The sequence below is a fragment of the Pan troglodytes genome, chromosome 1 (genome assembly GCF_028858775.2).
Source record: "Pan troglodytes isolate AG18354 chromosome 1, NHGRI_mPanTro3-v2.0_pri, whole genome shotgun sequence".
NCBI classification, from domain to species: Eukaryota; Metazoa; Chordata; class Mammalia; order Primates; family Hominidae; genus Pan; species Pan troglodytes.
The window spans coordinates 64009027-64036364 of NC_072398.2; the positions used below are offsets into that span (position 1 = coordinate 64009027).

At 40.5% G+C, this 27338-nt stretch overlaps 1 protein-coding gene across 5 annotated transcripts in view; it reads right to left on the reverse strand.

Annotated features, from left to right (window-relative positions):
- Window positions 1-27338, reverse strand: part of RNF2 (ring finger protein 2) — a 58369-nt gene that overhangs the window by 11454 nt on the left and 19577 nt on the right. For 3 of the 5 annotated variants that reach the window (XM_514057.8, XM_003308638.6, XM_009439610.5), the window contains exon 2: window positions 3105-3193. In XM_514057.8, the coding sequence (XP_514057.3) occupies window positions 3105-3191 (87 nt within the window). In that variant the 5' untranslated portion in view covers window positions 3192-3193. Of the gene's footprint in view, window positions 1-3104; window positions 3194-19090; window positions 19208-27338 lie in introns of all 5 variants that reach the window. The other 2 variants (XM_063794763.1, XM_063794767.1) reach the window with 1 other exon arrangement.

Consider the following 27338-nt stretch of genomic DNA (forward strand, 5'->3'; position numbering starts at 1 on the left):
CAACTCCTATGGATTGAGGAGAGTTCTAGTATGGCGAGAATTGTAAAGGAAGATGCAGGTATAAATAAGTGGCTTTCAATATGCTCCTGTGCTTCCTGTTTCCACTGGCAGTCCATCATACTTGTGCTTTCTTTATATGGTCAAAGATGGATTACTCCACAAAGAAAAATATAGAAACTATAGCTATTGTTCATAAAGGGCTCAAGCATTAATAAAATGTTTGTTAGATTTCAGCCTCTCTATATAAATATGAAATAAAAAATTTTCATTTTTCCCTTAGTTTAACACTTAGACAAACTTGATTTAGGAAACTATCACTCAGAGTATATTGATGACCCAGAGAGTAATCAAGTCTGTTCTCCTCTGCCTCTTTAGAACATGCCTAACAAAATCCCAACCCTGGATAAATTCAACCATCTATGTTCTCCTCCAGGGCTGTACCTGTGCAGATGTGTAGCACTGTAGGGGAAAAGAAAAAGGGAAAACCACCTTGGTGTAACTAAAAATTTCACCAGCCTCGGCCAGGCACGATGGCTCACACCTGTAATTCCAGCACTTCGGGAGGCCGAGGTGGGTGGATCACAAGGTCAGAAGTTCGAGACCAGCCTGACCAACATGGTGAAACCCTGTCTCTACTAAAAATACAAAAATTAGCCGGGCATGGTGGCACAGGCCTGTAATCCCAGCTACTTGGGAGGCTGAAGCAGGAGAATCATTTGAATCTGGGAGGTAGAGGTTGCAGTGAGCCGAGATCACGCCACTGCATGCCAGCCTAGATGACAGAGCGAGACTCTGTCTCAAAAAAAAAATCCTCCCGAGTAGCTGGGATTACAGGTGTGCATCACCAGGCCTGGCTAATTTTTTGTATTTTTAGTAGAGACAGGGTTTCACCATGTTGGCCAGGCTGGCCGCAAACTCCTGACCTCAGGTGATCCACCGGCCTCGGCCTTCCAAAGTGCTGGGATTACATGTCTGAGCCACCACGCCCGGCCTCTATCTCCATCTTATAAACACAACTGAAAATTCAATTTCACATTGGTCTCCAGTTTTTGCTCCATTTCTCTGCTCCCCTGCATAGCTGAATTTCTCCGAAGAATTGCCTATTCATCTTTTGTCACTTCTACCCTCCCCTTACTGGGCCATATATATATAATTATCATATCCTTGATTCATCACGTGAACCAATGATGAGAATGCACCATGATTCCAATCAACCCTCAAACTTGTACAATCTACTCAGGTGAACTTGCTCTTGTCAAGGTCACCAAGTATATACAGTCGACCCTTGGTATCCATGGGGGATTGGCTCCAGGAACTTCCACAGATATCAAAATCCTTGGATGCTCAAGTCCCTTATAAAAAAATGGCATGATGTTTGCATATAACTTAGGCATATTCTCCCACATACTTTAAATCAGGGGTCCCGAACCTCAGGCCATGGACAGGTATTGGCTTGTTAGGAACCAGACCACACAGCAGGAGGTGAGCAGCAGGCAAGTTAAGCATTACTGCCTAAGCTCCGCCTCCTGTCAGATCAGTGGTGGCATTAGACTCTCGTAAGAGTCCGAACCCTATTGAGAACTGCACATGCAAGGGATCTAGACTGCATGCTCCTTATTATAATCTAATGCCTGATGATCTGAGGTGGTGCAGTTTCATCCTGAAACCATCCCCCACCCACCCACCCACCTCCGATCCATGGAAACACTATCATCCATGAAACTGGTCCCTGGGGACTGCTGCTTTAAATCATCTCTAAATTACTTTAATACTTAATACAATGCCCATTCAGCACCTCATTTGCATGGATTCAACATAGTACTTATTAGCACATGGATGAAACTGGTCCCTGGGCATGCTGCTTTAAATCATCTCTAAATTACTTTAACACTTAATACAATGCCCATACAGCACCTCACTTGCATGGATTCAACATAGTACTTATTAGCACATGGAAAATTCAAATTTTGGTTTTTGGAACTTTGTGAAAATTTTTCTTCCTGGATTTTTTCAATTGTGGTTGCTTGAATCCACAGATGCAGAACCCCATGTATGTGGAGGGCCAACTGTATTGTTAAGTCTAATTTACACTTGTCTAACCTTCATCTTATTAAGCCTGTCACTAGTGTTAAACACTTTAACTACATCCTCCTTGAAATACTTCCTTTAGCTTTTTTTTTTTTTTTGAGACGGAGTTTCGTTCTTGTCGCCCAGGCTGGAGTGCAATGGCGCAATCTTAGCTCACTGCAACCACCGCCTCCCAGGTTCAAGTGATTCTCCTGCCTCAGCCTCCCAAGTAGCTGTAACTACAGGCACGTGCCACCATACCTGGCTAATTTTGAATTTTCAGTAGAGACGGGGTTTCTCCATGTTGGTAAGGCTTCCTTTAGCTTTTAAATCCCCCCTCTCTCTCAATCTCCTGTTTTTCCTTCCTTTTCTCTGGATGTTCTTCTCAGTCTCCTTCACTGGCTCCTTGTCCATTACCTAATTTCTAAATGTTGAAACAGCTCTGGATGAAGTTATAGGTCCTCTGCTCATCTCTCTGGATGAGTTTAACCATTCTTATTGCTTAAAATGTGCTGTCAATCCCTAAAATTTTGTATTTAGTTCAGACTAATATAAAAATCATCTACAGTTGGCATCTCTGCCTGCCTGTTGTATAGGAATCTCAAAATTAATCCAGTGTTAAGCATGTTTGTTGCCTTCAAACCTGCTCCTCCCCTAGTCTTTGCCATCATCTCAAAACAGTCTTCCTTGGTGCCTTATCAGTACTTATCACACCAAGGAGGACTTGCCCAACTTTCTACAACTTCTCACATGTGAATTTTATAGATATGTACTTTTTCAATGTCTGTAAAGTCCATGGTTGGTGCTACATCTGTTTTATTCACCACTGTTCACCCAGTACCTACCACAAAAGCTTGTATAGAGTATTCAGATTATTTGTTCAATCAATGAATAAAGTGTTAGCCAACATACAGAAGTCAGGAATGCTTGAATATAAATTTATTATTACTCTATGTTCTATTTAAGTTTTCATGTTCTAAAAATGTATCCCAGTTTACACGTCTCATATGCCCCTTGGCAGTCATCTTAGTCATTACCTGAGGTGTTCGTTGTAACTCATATAAACTGAGTTCCCATGTTTTGCTTAATGGTTGAGTTCCGTTTGTCTGCACAGCCTGAGACATTGCTGGAAATAAAGAAGAGAGAAAAACAATTTTAGTATTTGGAAGGGAAGTGCTATGGTCTGAATGTATGTGTCCCACCAAAATTCCTACGTTGAAATCTAATCTCAATGAAGTAATATTAAGAGGTGGGGACTTTGGGAGGTGATCAGGTTATGAGGGCTCCACCCTCATGAATGAAATTAGTGCCTTTATAAAAGAGGCTTGATGGAAACTTTTGGCCCTTCCAGCATGTTCTGACACAGAGAAGCAGCTATAAGGAATAGGCCCTCACCAGACACTGCATCTGCTGGTGCCATGATCTTGGAATTCCCAGTCTCCAGAACTGTAATACATTTCTATTGCTTATAAATTACCCAGCCTAAAGGATTTTTTATAGCAGGCTAAATGGATTAAGATAGGAAGTAAATCTCAAAACTGATTTTTAGGAATTGTTAATCTTGAGAATAATAAAAACAAATTATTCACTGGTTCTCAAAAATTAAAAAGAAGAAAAACTCAAAATCTTTACACTTATAAATATGAACTACTTGACAGTAAAAGCCTACTACTGACTTCCAAATGCCCAAGAGCTGGCATACAGTAAGTACTTAACATATCAAAAGTGCTTAATTACTGCTGAATGTATAGAAGATTGTCTTAACCCAAAACAATAAATATTTTTATGAAATTCATGGTCATGGAACTTAGAACTAAATCAGGAAAACTTCAGATTCTTCAGCATAGCTATCTAGTCCAACGCTGTCCAAGTTAAAAAATCTACTTTAGAGCACTTTAAACCACTAGTCATTCTGCCTCTTTTCACAGCTTCACTCATGAAAAATTCCCGATCTCATGTTCAGAAAGCTCTTCCTAATGTTGAGACCCAAACTGCTACCTATTCATCCTATAGCTGCCCTCTGAAGACAAACTAATAATAACAATTAGTCTATAATTTTTCTACATGACAGCCTTTCAAATATTTGGAAAGTGGTATCATATCCCACCTGATTTTCCTTTACTTTTGGCTAAATATCCTAGTTCCTCCTATTGTTCCCCATTTGACATCATTTCAAAGTCTCCTCACCACGCTGATTAATTCTGCCTCCTTTCCCGATATAAATGAACTGAAGAGCATAAGACCAACTTCTCTGCTTGTCTTTGAGTAGGGGGACATCTAGTATAAATATGGGAGAGGGGGTTGTAGATAAAAAAAACTCACTCTTGTGGGACACAGAAAAATGAAGTGACCCCAGTCATCCTAATATTTAGTAAATATTTCTCACTAGTCAAGCAGAACTGCCCCAGGGTCCTTGTCTAGAAGGAAATGCATGCAAATAGATAAACAACAATCGATAAGACAAAGTCTAAGCAGGAGTACAGACAAAAATATATGGAATTATAGAGGCGGATTGGGGAATTTGAGGAGTTAAGGAGGCTTTGGTAGAGATGAAATAAACCTTAAAAAGAAAGAGATTATCAATCCAACAGAGCTTAAAGGAAAAAAATATATTAATACAGATTACTACAGTGGAATGGAAGTACAAAAGAAAGCGGGTTCTAAGCAAATTACAGCACCATGTATGGGTATGCTTGTGATTGGAAGATACTAAAAGTTTTAAACAGGGCCAGGTGCAGTGGCTCATCCCTGTAATCCCAGCACTTTGGAAGGCCAAGGCAGGCAGATCACCTGAGGTGAGGAGTTCGAGACCAGCCTGGCCAACATGGTGAAACCGTCTCTACTAAAAATACAAAAATTAGCCGGGTGTGGTGGTGCGCGTCTGTAATCCCAACTATGCGGGAGGATGAGGTAGGAGAATCGCTTGAACCCGGGAGGCAGAGGTTGCAGTGAGCTGAGATCGCGCCATTGCACTCCAGCCTGGGCGACAGAGAGACACTTAGTCCCCCCCCAAAAAAAGTTTTAAACAGGAGAGTAACATGATCAAATCGTTCACAAAAACTCAAGTAGTATAGAAGGTAGAAGACTAGAAAGCAACTAACAATAAAATCAGTGAGAGTTGTTAAAAACCTGTATGATATTAACTATGTAAACTAAAGCAATTAAACATGGACACAGAGACGGAATTAGAGAGAGCACTAAATGATATACAAAACACTGGTATAAGAAAGAAGGGTCAGGCCAGGTGCGGTGGCTCACGCTTGCAATCTCAGCACTTTGGGAGGCCAAGGCAGGCAGATCATGAAGTCAGGAGATCGAGACCACGGTGAAACCCGTCTCTACTAAAAATACAAAAAATTAGCTGGGCACGGTGGCGGGTGCCTGTAGTCCCAGCTATTGGGGAGGCTGAGGCAGGAGAATAGCATGAACCCGGGAGGCGGAGCTTGCAGTGAGCTAAAATCGTGCCACTGCACTCCAGCCTGGGTGACAGAGTGAGACTTTGTCTCAAAAAAAAAAAAAAAAAAGAAAAAGAAAGAAGGGTCAAATATGGCTCTGAGAAAGCAACCATTTTTTATTGAGAGAGAACACAGAAAGAAAAGTATGCGTTGGAAGAGCAGTACAGTTGCTACACACACTGAGTTCCAGCTACTCAGGGACCACTAAGGTAGAGTGGTCCAGCAGACGATGTGGGCAAAAAAAATTCCCACACCTCCCTGAAGACACAACATGTCCCTCATTCCTGTACTCTGGAGCTAACGGTTAACAGACTGGTAATCACAGAGTTTGATTATTCAGTCATAGGCCCTAGCCACCATTTTATAAGCATTATTAGACACCTGCTATGGCAACCCTCTCTTGTGAATCAAAGTGAAAGCTGCAAGCTTCTCCTGGTAGAATTCCTGCTATATGCATTCTTATAATCCTAAATTATTGCGCTTAGTAGGCTAGATGGCACAATTTCTCCAAGGATGATTTCTAGTTACCTCAGCTATTATGAAGAATGTGGGGCACATCAAAGATAATACAGCTAAGAGAAGCTCTAGAAAGGAAAGGAAAAAAAGTACCAAATATGCAATGGCCTTTTGTGACCAGCATGCCAAGGTCTCAAAATAAAACTGACTTGAAAACAGCATCCCTAGAAGATTCTCTTGCAAAAGTAAGAAGGGGGAAACAAAACCTCTCAAACTATCTGAAACGTGTCCTCCTTATGCATCTAACATTATCATGCTTTAGCATCACCATCAGCACATATTCCTTTTGTTCTTCTCTATTCCCTCCCCAAAAATCCTAAATGAACTATCCTTTCCTAAGGTCTTCTCCCCCAAACAACCAATGACCTAATACTCATTTAAAATTGCTACAATGCTGATTCGAGTGGTAAGCCAACAGAAACTGAATTAAGGCATGGTTTAAGGCTGAGCTAACAGTTAAAGCCAACAGATAGCTAGAAGAAGACTTAAAGACTGGGTGGCTATGGTGGCTCACAGGACTGCCTGAGGCCAGGAGTTCAAGACCATTCTGGGCAACATAGCAAGAAGCCATCTCCTCAAAAAAAAATTAAAAATTAGGTGGGTGTGATGGTGTGTGCCTGTAGTTTTAGGTACTTGGGAGGCTAAGGCTGGAAGATTGCTTGAGCCCAGGAGTTTAAAGTTTCAGTGAGGTACGACTGTGCCACTGCACTCCAGCCTGGGCAACAGAGTGAGACCCCATCCCTAATTTTTTTTTTTTTAAGGAAAAGACTTAAAAAAAAAAAAAAAAAAAGGTAGGCCAGGCACAGTGGCTCACACCTGTAATCCCAGCCCTTTGGGAGGCCGAGACAGGTAGATCACTTGAGTCCCAGAGTTTGAGACCAGGCTGGGCAACACAGCAAAATCCCCTCTCTACAAAAAATACAAAATGTTAGCCAGGAGTGGTGGCACACACCTGGAGTCCCAGCTACTCAGGAGGCTGAGGTTGTAGTGAGCTGAGATCACACCACTGCACTCCAGCCTGGGCAAGAGACTGAGCTCGAGTCTCCAAAAAACAAAAATACGCCTAATAATAGTGACTAGAGTAAGAAAAATAGGGTTGGCCTGTAGTCCCAGCTACTCAAAAGTCTGAGGCAGGAGGACTGCTTGAGCCCAGGAGTTCAAGGCTGCAGGAGAGACCCTGAGTGGGAAGGGAGAGGGAAGGAGAGAGAAAGCGAAGAGTGGAGGGGAGAGACATGAGAAATTGTCATCAAGACTTTATACTGTGGAACAGACCCAAAGTTAGTATAATAAAAACCCAGCCTGTCTTCTTGTTCATAGGCTAAAACAAAATACGGGACTTATAAAATAAAATTAAAATGGAAAATTGCGAATTTGGACAATCTCCAACATGTAGCTAAAAGCATTCAAAGAACCTGAGAAAACTGACAAAATACAAACTAAAACAAACATACAATCCTTTGAATAAATCTAGCTATCAAAATAATTTTTAAAAAATCAAAAGATATTTTATCCTCTAAGAATTAAAGACCTACTCGTAAGATATTAGTAGATAAAGCAAGCAGAAAAATAAGAGGCTTTGTTCCATATTAGCAAACAAAGAAGCAGGGGAAAAAAACAATGGCCAGAGCCTATCCAAATGATGCTGCTTTGAAGATGACTCTAGTTGTTGAATTTGAGGTGAACCATGTATAGATGGTTATATACATATATGTATAGAACCATATAGATGGCCAGCTTCTTTGTAGATATTAGGTTAGTGCAAATTAATTGTGGTTTTTGCACTGTTGGAATTCACCATTTGATACTGGAATACATTCTTCAATGTGGTTATGTTATACATCATTTTAATGGGCATTTCTCACTTCATGTTTTTTTGCTAACAACTTGTTACTTGCTGTTCATTTTATGTTTATTTTAGACTATGGAAATGTTGTTAGACAAAAAACAAATTTGAGTGATTTTCTTATTCAAGTTCAAAATGGTTCGTAAAGCAGTGGAGACTACTCGCAACATCGACAATGCATTCCACCCAGGAACTGCTAACGAACGTACAGGGCAGTGGTGGTCCAAGAAAGAAGTTCTGCAGGCTGGGTGCGGTGGCTCACCCCTGTAACCCCAGCACTTTGGGAGGCCAAGGAGGGTAGATTACCTGAGGTCAGGAGTTCAAGACCAACCTGGCCAACATGGCAAAACCCTGTCTCTACTAAAAAAAAAATTAAAAAATTAGCCAGGTATGGTGGCATGTGCCTGTAATCCCAGCTACTGGGGGGCTGAGGCAGGAGGATCGCTTGAACCTGGGAGGCAGAGGTTGTAGTGAGCCGAGATCGTGCCACTGCACTCCAGCCTGGGTAACAGAGCAAGACTCTGTCTTCAAAAAAAAAAAAAAAAAAAAAGTTCTGCAAAGGAGACAAGAACCTTGAAGACGCGGAGCGTAGTGACCAGCCAGCGGAAGTTGACAACGACCAACTGAGGACAATCATAGAAGCTGATCCTCTTATAACTACACTAGAAGTTACCAAAGAACTCAATGTCTACCATTCTATGGTTGTAGCATTTTAAGCAAACTGGAAAGGTGAAAAAGCTCGATAAGTGGGTGTCTCATGAGCTGAGTGAAAATCAAAAATATCGCCATTTTTAAGTGTTGTCTTCTCTTATTCTATGCAACAACAATGAACCATTGGATTGCAACTTGCCACGAAAGTGGATTTTATTTGGTAACTAGTGACGACCCGCTCGGTGGTTGGACTGAAGCACTTCCAAAGCTCCAAATCACTTCCCAACGGCAAACATGCACCAAAAAAAAGTCATGGTCACTGTTTGGTGGTCTGCTGCCGCTACAGCTTTCTGATCCACTACAGTTTTCTGAATCCCAGCAAAACCATTACATCTGAGAAATATGCTCAGCAAATCGAGATGCACCGAAAACTGCAATGCCCGCGGCTGGCACTGATCAACAAAAAGGGCCCAATTCTTATCCACAACAATGCTCAAATGCACGTCACACAACCAACGCTTCAAAAGTTGACAGAGGCCAGGCACGGTGGCTCACACCTGTAATCCCAGCACTTCGGGAGGTTGGGGCGGGTGATCACCTGAGGTCAGGAGTTCAAGACCATCCTGGCCAACATGGTGAAACGGCCCCCCCCCCGTCTCTACTAAAAATACAAAAATTAGGCATGGTGGCACACACCTGTAATCCAGCTACTCAGGAGGCTGAGGCAGGATAATCACTTGAACCCAGGAGGCAGACGTTGCAGTGAGCCAAGATTGCACCACTGTACTCCAGCCTGGGCAACAAGAGCGAAACTCCACCTCAAAAAAAAAAAAAAAATTGATGGAATTAGGCTACAGTTTTGCCTCATCCACCATAGTCATCGGACCTCTCGCCAACCAACTACCACTTCTTCAAGCATCTTGACAACTTTTTGCAGGGAAGACACTTCCACAACTAGCAGGATGCAGAAAATACTTTCCAAGAGTTCATCGAATCCCAAAGCATGGATTTTTACACTACAGGAATAAACAAACTTATTTCTCATTGGCAAAAATGTGTTGATTGTAATGGTTCCTATTGTGATTAATAAAGATGTGTTTGAGCCTAGTTTTGATTATTTAAAATTCACAGTCCAAAACCGCAATTACTTTTGTACCAAACTAACACATGTGCCATTATTTCTAACATATATCCTAGATAGATCTTTCAGAGAACCAAAACTACTCAGGAGGAATTTCTAAAAATCCATTGGAGGGATTTCTAAGAATTCCAAATGCTAACCCATGTCCCAACCTGTAACTGTGACCCTAGGACTAATTATAAGCAGAACACTCCTTCTGCCTACTGAACGCTACCCTGGAAAATTAATAGGAACTATCAAATAAAACATTCTGCTGAAGTATTATATTTCTAGAGATATTAGTTATCTTGCACATAACCAAATTATGTCTGATTTGGATATCTGTATTCCTGTGGCAAATAAGACTTAGGAGTGATTGACAAGTTAGTTGCATTTCCAGAATTTCCTGGTACCATTTGGAAAAACTACAATCTTCATGACTTTGCAGAATTTTCTAGTCTTCCTTATCTTTCTGTTAAGTCTGCATTACAATAATATGTTCTCTGGTATCTACAGTCTTAAATACTACCACATGGATGCTACCTTACCAGATAGTACAGCAGTTGATCCTGAGACCAAAAATAGGGGCAAAGTCTTGCAGACTGCCAAAATCATTATCTCAATTCTTATGAACATGTCACTGAACAGATATACTCTTGAGAATTAGTGTCTCTTTGCTTTAGATCAATATACATCTTCATTTAAATTTAATCTAAATTCACCCTGCCCCAAAATCGATTTAATCTTTTCTCTTCTGTTTAGTGAGAAGCTACATTTCTGCCTGTGGTTCCCCCTTGCCCAAGCCAAGAATGTGAAATACATTTAGCTTCTGTTTTTCAGATCTCAATGAAAAGTGATTTCAATGAACAATATCTGAGAGTCACCTATGTATAGATACTAACATATACACAGAGTAGACAAAGAGGAAAAGAACAAGAATGGATGGCCAAGATACAGTCTGAAAAGCTGAAGAGTAGAGTGGAAGCCAGCAAAGAAGATACGAAGTGAGGTGCCACACAAAATGATCTTAAGGATTTTTTCCAGTGACAAGAATGTGCTCCCTAGATCCCAACAGCCTAAAGATCCTTGTCAACACAACTGAACAAGATCTAGGTCTACTGGGGGCCTATCAAAAGACAAAATTATAACAAGTTTAAAGACACAATTGGCTTTTTTTTTTTTTTCTGAGACAGTCTCGCTCTTGTTGCCCAGGCTAGAGTGCAGTGGCGCGATCTCAGCTCACTGCAACCTCCACCTCCCAGGTTCAAGCAATTCTCCTGCCTCAGCCTCCTGTGTAGCTGGGACTACAAGGCGCCCAGCACCACACCTGGCTAATTTTTGTACTTTTAGTAGAGACGGGGTTTGCCATGTTGGCCAGGCTGGTCTCAAACTCCTGACCTCAGATGATCCACCCACCTCAGCCTCCCAAAGTGCTGGGATTACAGGCGTGAGCCACCACAAGCAGCCCACAATTGGCTTTTATTTGGGCTCCTGGAATTGGACAACATCTCATATTATAAAATAAAATGACTGTTCCAATGAGAGGAGAGGAGGTTGGCTTTAAAAGCAGAAAAAGGCTGAAGAAAGCAGAAACAGAACAAAAAGCAGACTGGTTGTTTCAAAGATGCTTTCCTTTAAAAGGTTAAAACAGGGAGGACTTCCTTATTACGAAGACTCAGGCTGACTATAATCTCCTATTTTCTAGAAAACTGGCCTATTTCCAAGTTTGATTATGTGGTACTTAGGATAAGTGACTCCATTCTGGTTTGTTCTGGTCTGGTGGGGTCCAGTGCAAGAGGCTAGTCTAGAACAACAGCCTCCCAAAAATGTTGTTTCACAGGCCCAATTTCCAGTTACAGCTCATTAATTATACTTCTGAAAAAAAAGATATATCCGAAACACCAGAAATGCTTCTACACAAAGTAGGTGCTCAAATTTGTGGAGAGAATGTATAAATGAAAAGTAAGCATTAGTCTGAATGAGATAACTTTAGCTGCATAGGCAGAAACAAAATAAATCCGAAAAAAAAAAAAAAGAAAAGATCTAGTCACAGTAGACCGTGAAAGCTGGCAGCTCCAATAATCAAAGGGAAAATATCAATAAGATATTCAGAATGATCTTTTAGGGACTGCAACCTCCGCCTCCCGGGTTCAAGCGATTCTCCTGCCTCAGCCTCCCAAGTAGCTGGGATTACAGGTGCACACCACCATGCCTGGCAAATTTTTGTATTTTAGTAGAGACGAGGTTTCACCATGTTGGCTAGGCTGGTCTCGAACTCCTGACCTCAGGTGATCCGCCTGCCTTGGCCTCCCAAAGTGCTGGGATTACAGGCGTGAGCCACTATGCCTGGCGAATTTTTCTATTTTTAGTAGAGATGGGGTTTCACCATGTTGGCCAGGCTGGTCTCGAACTCCCAACCTCAGGTGATCCGCCCACCTCGGCCTCCCAAAGTGCTGGGATTGTAAAATCCCAGCTGGAATGAGTGGAAGAGTGAGCCACTGCGCCAGGCCACCTTCACATTCATATGAAAGATCACTAAGTACATCACTCAGAAAGAATTACTGCTTACTAATGCTGATACTTTATGAGTTAAACTAGGAACCTTCAATCAAGGGGGAGAAGAGGAGCCATGTAAGATAGGGAAACCAAGGAATAACTTTCAAAATAGACATATTAGAGAAGGAAAGAAAGCAGGTCAGTGTGGCTAGTAAATAAAGGGGAACATTCACAAGAAGAGGTTACAGAGCTAAAGAGAAGCCAAGATGGTAATCTTCATAAGAATCAAGTAAGACTAATTTGGGGGCAAAAGACATGTTAGAATGGGTTGAAGAGGAAATCAAACTTGAAACTACATGATTGACTGATTTATGATGGAGTCTCACTCTGTCGCCCAGGCTGGAATGCAGTGACAAGATTTCGGCTCACTGCAACCTCTGCCTCCCAGGTTCAAGCGATTCTCCAGCCTCAGTCTCCCAAGCAGCTGGGACTACAGGCACACGCCACTACACCTGGCTAATTTCTGTATTTTTAGTAGAAACAGGGTTTCACCCATGTTGGCCGGGCTAGTCTCGAACCTCAAACCTCAGGTGATCCGCCGGCCTTGGCCTCCCAAAGTGCTGGGATTACAGGCGTGAGCCACCACGCCCGGCCCCTTACTTGTCCTTTATAAATGAATAAAACGAAAATACTACCTTATCACAATGTATGGTATATGTAGTGAGAGAAATGTCCCTTAGAAATATTTATAACCTGCAATTTTAAAATAATAAAACAATAATGACTGAAAAAAAACAATGAATCAGGCATTAGAAATTAGAAAATGAACCTAAACAAAGTAAAAGGGGAAAATAATCACTATAAAAGCTGAAATCAAACGACAATAGCCCCCCCAAAAAAAAACAAAACAAAACAGATTTGCTCATGAAAGTACAATTTAGTTGTCAGGTACAGCCAATAATATAGCTAAATTTCTAGCCAAAAAAAAAAAAAAAAAAAAAAAAGTTAATTCCTAACAATTAAAAAACCACACATATGTACGGATATGAGATTTAAAAAATTAAGTCAGAGAACGTTATCTTCAACTCTGTACCAATAAATAAACTATTTCTAATAAAAGTCGTAATAAGTTAGAAATAAATAGAAACATTCTTAACCTCATGAAAAATCTACCGGAAGTCCCAAAACAATCAATGTTAAAACTTTTGACAGATTCCTGTTAAAAAAGTCAGGAGCAAAATGAGACCACCCAACACTCTGCTGAAAGTCCTACCTCATGCTATGGTAGGAAAAAAAAGAGAGAGGGAGGGAGAGAAGTAGGAGGGAGGGGGGAGGAGGATGGGGAGAGGAACATGGGAAAAGGAAGTGATCAAAGTATCAGTGCAAATAATGATAGCTAACTATAAAATCCAACAAAATCAAATGCAAAACTATTAGAACTAATAAAAAGCAGTAACATGGCGGAATGAAGATAAAAAAATGCCAAAAAGGCTACAGTTTTCCTATAAACTAGGAATTATCATTCAGAAATAAATTTTTTAGAAGATCCCATTCACGATAGCAACAAAAGTTTATAAAATCCTTAAAATAATTTCACAAAATATTGAAAAGACAAAACTCTACAACTTAACTGAAGTACATTAAAGAGGATCTGAACTGAATTAATGTACACATATGTATATAAATTCAATGCAATGCAATCCCAATCAAAATACCAGCAGACAAAATGATTCTAAGGTTTACCTGGAGGATGCAAAAAAAATGCCCAGAGTATTTTTAAAGAAAAACAGGAGAGAGTTTACCTTAAAACAAACATTAAAGCTTAATAGAAAGCAACACTATGATCTCAAGTAAAAGAAAAACAGATCAATATAACAAAACAAAGGGCTCAAAAACAGATATGTGAATTTAGGGTATTTTAAAATCAGAGGGATGACAAAAAAAAAATTTAAACCCTTTTCAAATAAATCAGATACCTAAACAAATAAGTGAACTTTAAAATTCTGGAAGGATTAACATAAAAAAAAAAACCCATAAAATAAGGCCGGGCGCAGTGGCTCACCCCTGTAATCCCAGCACTTTGGGAGGCCAAGGCAGGTGGATCACAAGGTCAGGAGATCGAGTCCTCGCTAACACGGTAAAATCCCGTCTCTACTAAAAATACAAAAAATTAGCCAGGCATGGAGGCACGCGCCTGTAGTCCCAGTTACTTGGGAGTCTGAGGCAGGAGAATCACTTAAAGCCAGGAGACGGAGGTTGCAGTGAGCCAAGATCGCGCCACTGCACTCCAGCCTGGGCAACAGAATGAGACTCTGTCTCAAAAAAAAAAAAAAAAAAAAAAAAAACAACCCATAAAAGATCTAGAAGAAAAGAAGGGCAGCCTAAAACAAGATACAATACCCAGAAGACTGAAAGGTTCATATTTCGCCTCACAAAATTTTAAATCCTGCATACAAAATCAACTAGAGACACCATGAGCAAATTTAAAAGATAAACAATAGCTAGGAAAAAAATATGTGCAACATATGTAAATTAACAAAGGCCAATAACGATAATATATACTGAGTACTACATCAAATCAATTTAAAAGACAATATAAGCAAAATGATGAGTAATTAACACAATACATAACCAATAAAATTAAACTGTGCTAAACTTCACTAATAATCAGTAAACTGCAAATCAAAACAACGCGTTCTATATAGGCTCTATTTTTTGTCTGTGATATTGACAAAGATTAAGATGACTAATATTTAGTTGATATGGTTTAAGATTTGTGGCTTCGCCCAAATCTCATGTGGAATTATGATTCCCAGTGTTGGAGGAGGGGCCTGGTGGGAGGTGACTGGATCATGGGAGTGGATTTCCCCCTTGCTGTTCTCGTGTTAATGAGTTCTCACAAGAGCTGATTGTTTAGAAGTGTGTAGTATCTCCCACTGCTCTCTCTTCCTCCTGCTCCAGACATGTAGGACCTGCCTGCTCACCCTTCACCTTCCACCATGAATGTAAGTTTCCTGAGGCCTCCCCCAGCCATGCTTCCTGTACAGCCTTGCAGAACCTTGAGCCAACTAAACCTCTTTTCTCTATAAATTATCCGGTCTCAGGGAGTTACACAGCAATGCAAGAACACTAGTGTTTAAAAGTGTGTGCAGAAACAGGAATTGTCGAACCATTGGCAAAGTTCTGGGGAACAGAACAATTTGGCAGTTAAGGCATAATTACAGTATTTAGCATAAGGAATGTATTTCTTGAAATGGAAAATGGTTGAATCAAGCTATATGGGGCCATTACAGAATCTCTATGACATGCTGTAAGAAATACACAATACAGTAGGTCATGTCTGTAATCCCAGCACTTTGGGAGGCCGAGGCGGGGGGATCACCTGAGGTCAGAAGTTCGAAACCAGCCTGGCCAACACGGCGAAAACCCATCTCTACTAAAAATTAAAAAATTAGCCAGGTGTGGTGATGGGTGCCTGTAATCCAGCTACTAGGGAGGCTAAGACAGGAGAATGGCTTGAACCCGGAAGGTGTAGGTTGCAGTGAGCTGAGATCACGCCACTCACTCCAGCCTGGGCGACAGAGCAAGGCTCCATCTCAAAAATAAATAAATAACACACACACACACACACACACACACACACACACACACACACACAGAATTATATATAGTCGTCCCTCAGTATCCAAGGGGGATTGGTTCCAGGACACCCTCTGAGCTCCCCCTCCCCGATACCAAAATCCATGGATACTCAAGTCCCTTATATAAAAAGACACAGCATTTGCATATAACTTACACATACCCTCCTCCTGTGTACTTTAAATCATCTCTAGATTACTTACAATACTCAATACAATGTAAACGCTATGTAAATAATTGTTATATGGTATTGTTTAGAGAATAATGACACGAGAAAAAAAATCTGTACACGTTCAGATGCAACCATACCATTTTTTTCCCCTAATATTTTCAATCTGTAGTTGGTTGAAACCACTGATACAGGAAGGCAGACTGTATCTGGTCTTTTTTTTTCTTTGCATTTGGTCTTAGTCCTTGGTTCCTGGCACAGATCATCTAAAACCTTTGGAATCCCTGAGTCATAAGGGTGAGAGGAGCCACTTTTCTTATTCATAGTAAGCCCCTTTCAACCATACCTAAGTTTATGCTAATATGGTTACTCTAGGTGGGCCCCTAGATAGATTCAGGACAGGGACTGGTTTTCAGGAGAACCAACCACAAGATTAGAGGGTCAGAACATTCAGTCCCATCCTACCCCTACAGTCCCATCCTACCCCTACCACTGAAGAGGGAAAAGAGTTTGGAGATCCAGCTAATTCCCAATGGTCAATGATTTAACCAGTCATGTCCATGTAATGGAATCTCCATTAAATTTTTAAATGATGGAACTCGTGGAAGGTCAGGGTGCCAGAAGGGTGATACACCCTAACTCCATAGGACAGGAGCTCCTATGGTTGGAACCCCAATGGACCTCACTCTCTCTACCTCTTAATATGCTGTATCTTTTATAATGTCCTTTATAATAAACTGATAAATGTAAGTAAAATGCTTTTCTGAGTTCTGTGAGCCATTCTAGCAAATTATCAAACCTGAGAAGGGGATTGCGGAAATCCCCAACTTATAGCCAATTGGTCAGAAGTACATGAGGCATGGGCTTAATGGCATCTGAAGTGGAGGCAGTCTCTTGTGGGACTGATCCCTTAATGTGTGGGGTCTGGCACTCACTCTGAGTAGCGTAACCACTGAACTGAATCAACTGTTGGACACCCAGTTGGTGACTAAAGAGTTGGAGAATTGTTAGTGTAGCAGAAAACCACATATTTAGTGTCAGAAATGTTGTGAGAAGAAACAGATTACAGAAGTAGATGCATTTCCCTTTTATTATCTTTGATTGACATACAATAAAAATGTACTGGCTGATGTAATTGTCTTACCTGCATTCCTTATAAGTAACAGTAGACACATCAGTCCTTAGAACCACAGTATAATATGCATTTTAACATACACAGGTACCTTAAACTATAAAACAATCACATTTATGTATCCTTTTAAAAAACTCAAAAAATTAACTGCTGTAGATCAAAAGACAGTATCTGAAAAATAGATGCCAATGAAAGAGAATACACTAAAAGAACAGACTGGAATACTCTCTAAAAATTGCTAAGTATCTCTGCTCTTTGGCTGAATAAAAGAATAACAGTCACTCTACTGTCTTAGCTGAATCCTCACCTCTCAAAGCAGCCTGTGTCTGTCAAATGGCTCCTAAGTTTTGACATTGTAATAACTCTCTTAATAAATTTACCCAGCAAAAAAATTTTAAAAAATTAAAAATAAGAAGAAATTTACCCAGCACAAATTCTCACACAGGGATAGAATAAGCATATGCATAAGAATGGTCATCACAGCATTATTTGTAGTAGCAAAAAACCCATAAAAATCTATGTCAATAGAAAAATGGCTAATTAGGAAATGTCCATAGTATAGAATACTATGTAGCTATAAACACTGACACAGAACTCAATATATGTATACAACACACATTAAGTAAAAAAAAAAAAAAAGCAAGTTGTAGAGCAAAATATGTAATTTCATCCTATTTAAGCAATTAAAAAAGAAATCTAAACAACCTAAACACATGTCATTCTGAGTTCTGTTCACTATGTTTTTTTGTTTGTTTTTTTGAGACAGAGTCTCATTCTGTTGCCCAGACTGGAGTGCAGTGGCACAATCTCGGCTCACTGCAACTTCCACCTCGTGGGTTCAAGCGATTCTCCTGCCTCAGACTCCCAAGTAGCTGGGACTACAGGCGTGTGCCACTATGCCCGCCTGATTTTTTGTATTTTTATTAGAGATGGGGTTTCACTCTGTTAGCCAGGATGGTCTCGATCTCCTGACCTCATGATCCGCCCGCCTCAGCCTCCCAAAGTGCTGGGATTACAGGCATGAGCTGTTCAGTATGTTTTAGCCACATCTGCCATCTTTCTCTTCATCAGTCTTGCAAAGATCATTCTCATTTTAGAGTCCTTCCACTAGCTTGTCCTTCTGCTTGGAAAGGAATGACTTCTTCCCCCCAAGATTTTCCCATAGCTAGCTCCCTCATGCATTCTAAAGAAATTCTAACCTTGTAATTCTTTATCTCATGTTCTCTCTTTTCTTAACCATAGCACTTTTATAGCCTCTAAGATTTTTAAGAGTAGTTATCTCTTATTTACCACAATATCCCCAATACCTTGCACTGTACCTGGCATATAGTAGTCATTCAATAAATATTTGCTTAAGAACTCATCAATGGTGATGAATAAATAAAAAGAGGAGTTCAAATTAGGCAACCTCAACATTTCACATTTTCATGCCTAAAAAAATAACCAAAAACCCCTCAACATGAGAGTCCAGATATTCTTCACAGTCACCTTGGTTTATTGCTTCAACTGTGCTTGGAACCCCCACCCTAGCCAGCACCTCAGAGTCAGCCCCCTGCTACCTCCTCACAGCACCCTCTAGCAGCCCCAAGGCTCCTGCCACCACTTCAGTGCTACCTCTTCTTAGCCACCTCCCATGATGACAGCAACCCCTACCACCATGACCATCAACTGCCAGATTAATCTCTAGCTTTGTCTCCACATCTACCTATTCATGTCTTACTACTTTGTCCACAATGATATGGCTTTGCCATGACATTTCTTCACCAATGTCATGAGGAGAGAAAATATAATGAGAAAGTGACAGAGCTGCACAACCAACAAAGAGGCCTAATATTCCTTCGCCATATCAAGAAACCAGACCATAATGAATGGGAGGGCAGGTTGAAGACAATGGAGCATGTTTTATACTTGGAAAAAAGCATGAATCAGTCACTACTGAAAATGCATGAACTGGCCATTGACAAAACCACACACACTGTGTGACTTCATTGAGATGCATTACCTGAATGAGCAGGTGAAATCTATCAAAGAACTGGGTGACCATGTTCAACTTGTCCAAGATTGGCGGGGAGGTGGGTCTGAATCTAGCATGGCAGAGTAACTCTTTAACAAGTACATCCTGGAAGACAGTAATGATGTGAAAAGAAAATAGAATCTCGGGACTCTAAACGCACAATGCCAAAGGGGAAGTTAAGCTTAGGAACTAAGTAAGGCAATACTACTTTCCTTTTGTTCCCAAACAGATAGCTGTAATTTCACAACCAAGACATATGTAGCTTCATCCATAAGCCACATTCCCACAACAGTAGAGGGTCACGTATCTCCCAAGATGGCTTCCCTCGTCTTAATCTTTCAGGATACATATCTTCCCTATAAACTAGCCCGGAAACTGAGTTCTGTTGAAGCTCACCTTAACAATGTCAAATACCAGCTTATCTTCACAGGTAGAAGACAAGGATAAAAACCAGAAATCATCCCTTGGCCTACCCTGAGATGAATGCGTAATTGACTTTTTCCTCTACTCCCTCTTTTCATATGTAAAGTATAGATTTACTGAGGCTAACCAGAGCCTTATAAGAATGTAACCATTTGCCTCACTGCCTACCCTCCCTCCTTTATTCCTCCTGCTTGCTCTTTCCCCTTTAAATAATCAAGTTCCCCCAACCCCCTTTGGAAAAAGCACAGGTCACTGATGCTCCTGTGACTGTTTTTTTTTCCAGGGTACATCCTCAACTTTGGTTAAATAAACCTCTAATGACAGAGACCTGCCTTAAGTCACTTTTTGGTTAAAAATGATGAGCGAATCCTTAGGCTCACTTCCCCATAGCCAATGGGGGTGACTTCCCTGGTAACCAGGACAAGGCATGCATGTTAGGTTATCCTAACTGTTCTGTAAGTCATACCAAAATACCCACTTAAATTCTTTCATTTGTACCATTACTTCAAATAAAGAACTTTGGCACAAAAAAAACCCCAAGCCAAAACATGGGAAAAGGTAAGAGAAAAGAAAGATTTAACAGTTAGTTTATTTTCTATATGAAGAGAAAATATTTTCCACATTTCTGCATGGTCAGGTTATTTCTTAGCAAAGAAATCTATCCTTCAAAGGACAAAACTGGAAATTTAAACAATAGACAGTAAGAGACTTACCTCTCTGGTGCTATGTGTTTACATTTCAAAGAGGATGAAACCTCAGACTATGGAGACATTCCAGGGGCTGTAAATTCCGAAACTAGTCTCATCTCCCTCCTCACCCCAAACATTGATTTATATTCCAAAGATTAAGAACCTAGGTTCCTCCTCCACCTTCTGCTCTAAGGATTAAGATTTATATTAGGAAGCAAAGGTCTATCTCCCTCTCTCAGGAGCGGGGGTTGAACAACATATATACAAGTTTCCAGATTAATATTTTCTGGTTCCTCACATATCAAACGAATATCCCGCTCTCATCACATTGTCCTGGGAAAGAACTAGGGCAGAGGAGAACTGGTGCAGTTATTGCTGTAATAACTACTCTGTCCCTGCTCCAGAAATTGTATGTCTACTAGAAACTAAAATTTTAAATCCCCAACTAGAAACTAAAATTTTCATTCTACATTTTTCCATTAAAAACATACCTGGCCGGGCACGGTGGCTCACACCTGTAATCTTAGCACTTTGAGAGGCTGAGGCAGGCGGATCATGAGGTCAAGAGATCGAGATCATCCTGACCAACATGGTGAAATGCTGTCTCTACTAAAAATAAAAAAATTAGCCGGGCGTGGTGGTGCACACTTGTAGTCCCGGCTACTTGGGAGGCTGAGGCAGGAGAATCACTTGAACCCGGGAGGCAGAGGTTGCAGTGGGCCGAGATCGCACCACTGCACTCCAGCCCACTGCACTCCAGCCTGGCGACAGAGCAAGACTCCATCTCAAAAAAAAAAAAAAAAAAAATTAAGTAACGTGTTTGAACTATTGGAAAATCTGTATTTGTATACTAGTTCAATTATATTACAGGTTAATATTCTGAAGACTAGTCTAAGGACCTACCTGCCAGTAATTATAACATCATTTCCACACAAATACTCACTTTGTATTACTTGGCAAACAAAGTATACTTATGCAGAGGTTCCCTAAAACACCATTTCTATCCCACTCTTAAGATACAATCCTTAAGTTAGTTGAGGGAATAAAAATACTGCAGTCTGGCCGGGTGCAGTGGCTCACGCCTGTAATCCCAAGCACTTTGGGAGGCCGAGGCGGGCGTATCACGAGGTCAGGAAATCGAGACCATCCCGGCTAATACGGTGAAACCCAGTCTCTACTAAAAATAAAAAAATGAGCTGGCGAGGTGGCGGGCACCTGCAGTCCCAGCTACTCGGGAGGCTGAAGCAGGAGAATGGTGTGAACCCGGGAGGCGGAACTTGCAGTGAGCTGAGATCGCGCCACTGCACTCCAGCCTGGGTGACACAGCAAGACTCGGTCTCAAAAAAAAGAAAAGAAAAGAAAATACTGCAGTCTACAGAAGTTAGATGTAGCAAAGAATAAGGTTCATGTGAAAAAAACTGAGGATAATACTAATTGAGGTTCCCATTCAACTCTTTGAGATCCCAAGGCTCTCAAATAATCCTCTGACTGGGCCATACATTTGTTCCCAAGACCATTCAAGGAAAAACGGATCCATTAAACCATAAATTCCCCCAGAGTAAAGGCAGAGAACTATTTTAGGGATCCCTTTATGTTATAAAACAACAAATGAGACAGTCAGAAAGCACAATAAATGATCTTTGGAACTGGATCAGCTTGGATTTGCATCCTTGCTCTAGCAGTCACTAGCTGTGGATTCATAGGCAAATTTCTCAACCTCTTAAGGCTTTTTTTTATAATCTGCAAAGTGATAAAAAATTTTCAGGTTCACTAGCAAAACTGAATGAGATATTCATATGAAGTACCTGGCACATTCCATACATGACAATCATAAACCAGGTGATATCATCTTCTCTATTATTTCAATTTGAAGAAGCATTTCTATTTCCTAGTCCCCTAACATGTAAAAGACCAGGGAGAAAATTATTTAGCTACCCCCAACTTACCGAGAATTTTACATTAATACTCTGTCAAAAGAATAAGTTATTTTAGAGAAGAAAATACTGAAAGTACTAAAATCTTTGGTTAATGTGCCTCATAAGCAGAAAATCAATGGCTGATTCAAGACTACTCATTTAAGACTTATTCTATAACGAACAAAATTTGCCAGAAAGGGCAGATTTCTTTATTAGTTGTCAACTGTTAGTAATCTGTATGTGGCTAAATATTCGGTTCCTGGAAGCTTAAGGGAAAAAGAAGCATACTGAACAGAGATATTTCGGGCTTAAATTTCATTAGAAATTAGCAAATTATTTATAAAATGTCTCTTGGATTACCCTCCTCCCTAGCTCCAAACACATACCCAGTCTTTGAGAGGATTAAGATATTATAGGCTAGGCACACTGCTGTCTGATGATTAAGAGTATAGGGCTAAAGTATACAGAATCTACATGGACTTTACTCTTTGGTCAGACTCTCAATAAACCAAAGTCTCAAGTGAGACCCTAGCATGTGCTGGATCACTGTGAACTCATAGCTCAACTCTTAGATAAAGAGCCTCAAATGTGTATGTTCTGCATTTCTTTTTTTTTTTTTTTTTTTTTTTTTAGACAGGGTCTCACTCTTATCACCCTGGCTGAAGTGCAGTGATGCAATCATGGCTCACCACAGCCTTGACCTCCTGGGCTCAGGCAATCCTCCCGTCTTAGCCTCCCAAGTAGCTGAGACTACAGGCATGAACCACCATGCCAAGTTGGTTTTTGTGTGTATTTTTTGTAGAGACGGGGTTTCACCATGTTGCCCAGACTGGTTTCGAACTCCTGGGCTTAAGCAATCCGCCAGCCTTGGCCTTGCAAAGTGCTGGGATTACAGGCATGAGCCACTCACCCAGCCAAATGTATATTTTCAATAGTATAGGTGAAAGAGGAATTCATAATAAATAGCACATTAACAGGCAAAAGAGCTTACACTATGTTGTAAAATTTTAGGAGCCTAAATTGTACTCTTACCAGAGTAGTTATGAGGGAGAAGGCAGCAAGAAGGGAGCTTCCAAATTGGATGAAACATTTTACTCAAAAAAGGAACTTTAAATATAACATTTTGAGCAAAACTGTCAAGAGTTCTGCACCTAAAAATGTTTAACAGCTGCTTTAATCGTAAAAATTTTCTGGTCTATACAGAGTATCTGAAATAAAGCTATAGTTTAATATGAGTGAGCTATAAATTATACTCCCCAAAAGGAGAAAGAGTTTAGGTAAACTGAGTTACTTAGAAATGTCCATTTACATTTTGAACAATGATTGCTATATTAGTTTTCTATGGCTACTGTAACATTATCACAAATTTGAAGGCCTATAACAACAGTAATTTATTCTCTCACAGTTCTGAAGGCCAGAAGTCCTAATTCAATATCACTGGGCCAAAATAAAAGTACTGGCAGGATTGCACTTGGCTTCCAGAGGCCCTAGGGGAGAATCTGTTCCTTACCTCTTTCAGGTTGGGGCAAATGCCAGTATGCCTTGGCTTGTGACCATATCACTCCAATCTGCCTCTGTGGTCACACTGCTTCATGCTCTTCTGTGGCTGTAATCTCTCTCTGCCCCTTCTCTTATAAAGTTACATGTGGTAACATTTAAGGCCTACCTGGATAATCCAGGACAATCTCATCTCAATACCATTAACTTAATTACACATGCAAAGAACCTTTTTCAAAGTAAATTAACATTTACAGGTTCCCGAGACTAGAATGTAGATATCTTTTGGGGGACATTTTTCAGCCTACCACACTGACCAAAGGTAAGAGTGACTATAACCCACCAATGAATATAACCAACTACCCACAGACAACACTTAAGTCTTTATCCTGCATACATGCTGTTTCCTTAATTTGTTTTTAAACAAATGTGAAATACATTTCAGAAAATGTAACCACTTTACAGGAGGCTGAGGCAGGAGAATCGCTTGAACCTGGGAGGCAGAGGTTGCAGCGAGCCGAGATCGTACCACTGCACTCCAGCGTGGGCAACAGTGCAAGACTCTGTCTCTAAAAAAAAAAAAGGCCGGGCGCTGTGGCTCATGCCTGTAATCCCAGCACTTTGGAAGGCCAAGGCGGGTGAATCATGAGGTCAAGAGCTCAAGACCATCCTGGCCAACACGGTGAAACCCCATCTGTATTAAAAATACAAAAATTAGCTGGGCATGGTGGCAGGCGCCTGTAGTCCCAGCTACTCGAGAGGCTGAGGTAGGAGAATCGCTTGAACCCGGGAGGCAGAGGTTGCCGAGAGCCGAGACTGCATCACTGCACTCCAGCCTGGGCAACAGAGCAAGACTCCGTCTCAAAAAAAAAAAAAAAAAAAAGGATACTTTTAAATTACTTAATTATCCCATTTCCGTACAAAGCATTTTTTTCATTTGTTTGACACACACTTCCCTAAGCACTATGAAACAAAGAAAAACTAAGATGCCTTCTCTCTCTTTTAATGAGATATGTTTTTCTCTCATAGTTACTGTCCCTTCTGAACACAGTAAAACAAAGGTCACGTCAAATTAACTCTCTCAATCTTTAGCATTTTTCTTTTCCTTTTATGTTATATTACACAAATGTAAATGAGCAAATAATTTCTTCCTTAATTAAAGCAATGCTTGCTTACAGGATACAGGTGTTATATTTTAGAAATTTACTCAAGACTAGGCAAATAATAAATTCTGAGTAAGCAATCCAACTGCCATCATAACACTGCCTGCGGTAACACCTCATAAAAACCACTTTCCGCAGTTCAATCTAAAACTACAGCTGTAAGACAGACGCTAATTTCTGTAAGCTTCTAAAGACACAAAGTGTTCTTTATTGAAAAGCTTGTCACTGTACTAAACATCTGGAATACTCATCTAAATTACTCTTGGTAGCCTAATAGCTTATTTAAAGAAGCAATATCAATTCCTAATTTGATTGTATCTTTTCCACAATATGGAACATACAACAGAAAGCACTTAAAGGTAATTTGCCAAATCTCCATTATCCGGTCTTAAGTTTTTGAATACTAGTAATAAACTTAACATTTCTAGACTCTCTATAACTAAGTTGTCTTACAAGGAAATGTTTTTAAGATTTTTAAAGCTTCCCTTAAAATGCAGATCTAGATAATTTAGTGTGATCTGTGCTTCCTACCACATTTCTCCCATCAGCCATCAATCACTATCTCATCTCCTCTAACACTACTACTACCCCTGCCCCCCACCACAGACATAGATACTTTAATAGCCCAATTTAATCTGTTTTTAAGGTTTTAAGATACACCTATCAAGGTCTAATATGAGTCAACACTAATTATAACAGCAGCAGCCTTATTTTCTTTCTGTCCCTTTGCCTACCCATATTAGAAGCTAACAGATCCATAATGAAAACCAGTTGAGTTCAACAATTTAGGAAACATTTATTGAGCTATCATGTGATAGAAAATGAGAACCTCTAACAATGTATTGGCTACTGAGGCGGACAATCCTTGAACATGTTTTCAATATGATTTGATAAATGCTAAGAAGGCATAAATAAGCAGTCAAATGGGAGAGCAGAAATCAGAAAATGTTTCCTGGAGAAAGAGACTCATTCTTGGAGGAAGAGTTTAAGGTGAAGTGAAAGTTAACCAAGCGAGGAAAGAAAGCAGTCCTGAAGGACCAACATAATAAGGAAAGGTACACTCAGCATGGCATGTCTGGGAAACTCCAAGTAGTTCACTATTAAATGAGTGGAAAAGAAGGTGGGGAGTACAGCCTCAGCACAGGGTGAGGCTGAAAAATTTAAATGTGAACTAGATCAGTGAGGCCTAGTATGCAATACAAAGGTATCAAGAAAGATCCACAGTGCAGTGACGAAGAGATCACCTTTGGCCAACAGTAAAGGATGGATCTGAGAAAATCAAGAATCCTAATCTGTGTAATAATCTGAAGAAGAGATGAGAAAGGCCTACAGTAGAGCTGTTAATAAGAAATTAGAAAAGGCAGAGCTCAAAAATAACAATACATGGGATATAGGAAATGAGAAAGGAAGGAAAGAAAAGGACTCCTAAGCTTGTGGCTGTGTAGATGCTGATACTAAAAAAAAAATGAGACAGTATAGCAGAAAGTAGTATTTTTATCACTTCTATTCAACATACTAGTGGAAGTTCTAGCTAGAGCAAGTAGGGGGGAAAAAAAGGAAACAGAAATAAAAAGCATCCAAATTGTAAAGGAAGTAAAACAGTATCTTTGTAGATGACATTGTGTCCAGAGTTTATGCCTTCCAGTGGTTTCTTGCTCTCGCTGACTTCAAGAACGAAGCCGCAGAACTTCACAGTGAGTGTTACAGCTCTTAAAGATGGTGTGTCCGGAATTTGTTCCTTCAGAGGTGTCTAGGAGTTTCTTCCTTCCGGTGAGTTAGTGGTCTCGCTGACTTCAGGAGTGAAGCTGTGGACCTTCGCAGTGAGTGTTACAGCTCTTAAAGGTGGCGCGTCTGGAGTTGTCTGGCCCTCCTGGTGGGTTCATGGTCTGGCTGACTTCAGGAATGAAGCTGCAGACCCTGATGGTGAGTGTTACAGCTCATAAAGGTAGTAGTGCCAACCCAAAGAGTGAGCAGCAGCAAGATTTATTGTGAGGAGCAAAACAACAAAGCTTCCACAGCATGGAAGTGGACCAGAGAAGGTTGCCACTGGGGGCTCCAGTGGCCAGCTTTTATTCCCTTATTTGGCCCTGCCCACATCCTACTGATTGGTCCACTTTACAGAGTGCTGATTGGTCCATTTTTTCAGAGTGCTGACTGGTGCATTTACAATCCTTTAGCTAGACACAGAGCACTGATTGGTGCATTTTTAGAGTGCTGACTGGTGCATTTACAATCCTTTAGCTAGACACAGAGGGCTGATTGGTAAATTTACAATCCTTTAGCTAGACAAAGAGGGCTGATTGGTGTGTTTTTACAGAGTGCTGACTGGTGCATCTTACAATCCTTTAGCTAGACAGAAAAGTTCTCCAAGTCCCCACCCGACCCAGAAGTCCAGCTGGCTTCATCTCTCAACATGATCTTATATGCAGAAAGCCCTGAAGACTCCACACATACACACAAAACTGTAAAAAGCTTAATAAATGAATTCAGCAACGTTGCAAGAAAAAAACAAAACAATCAGTTTCATTCATATACACTAACAATGAAC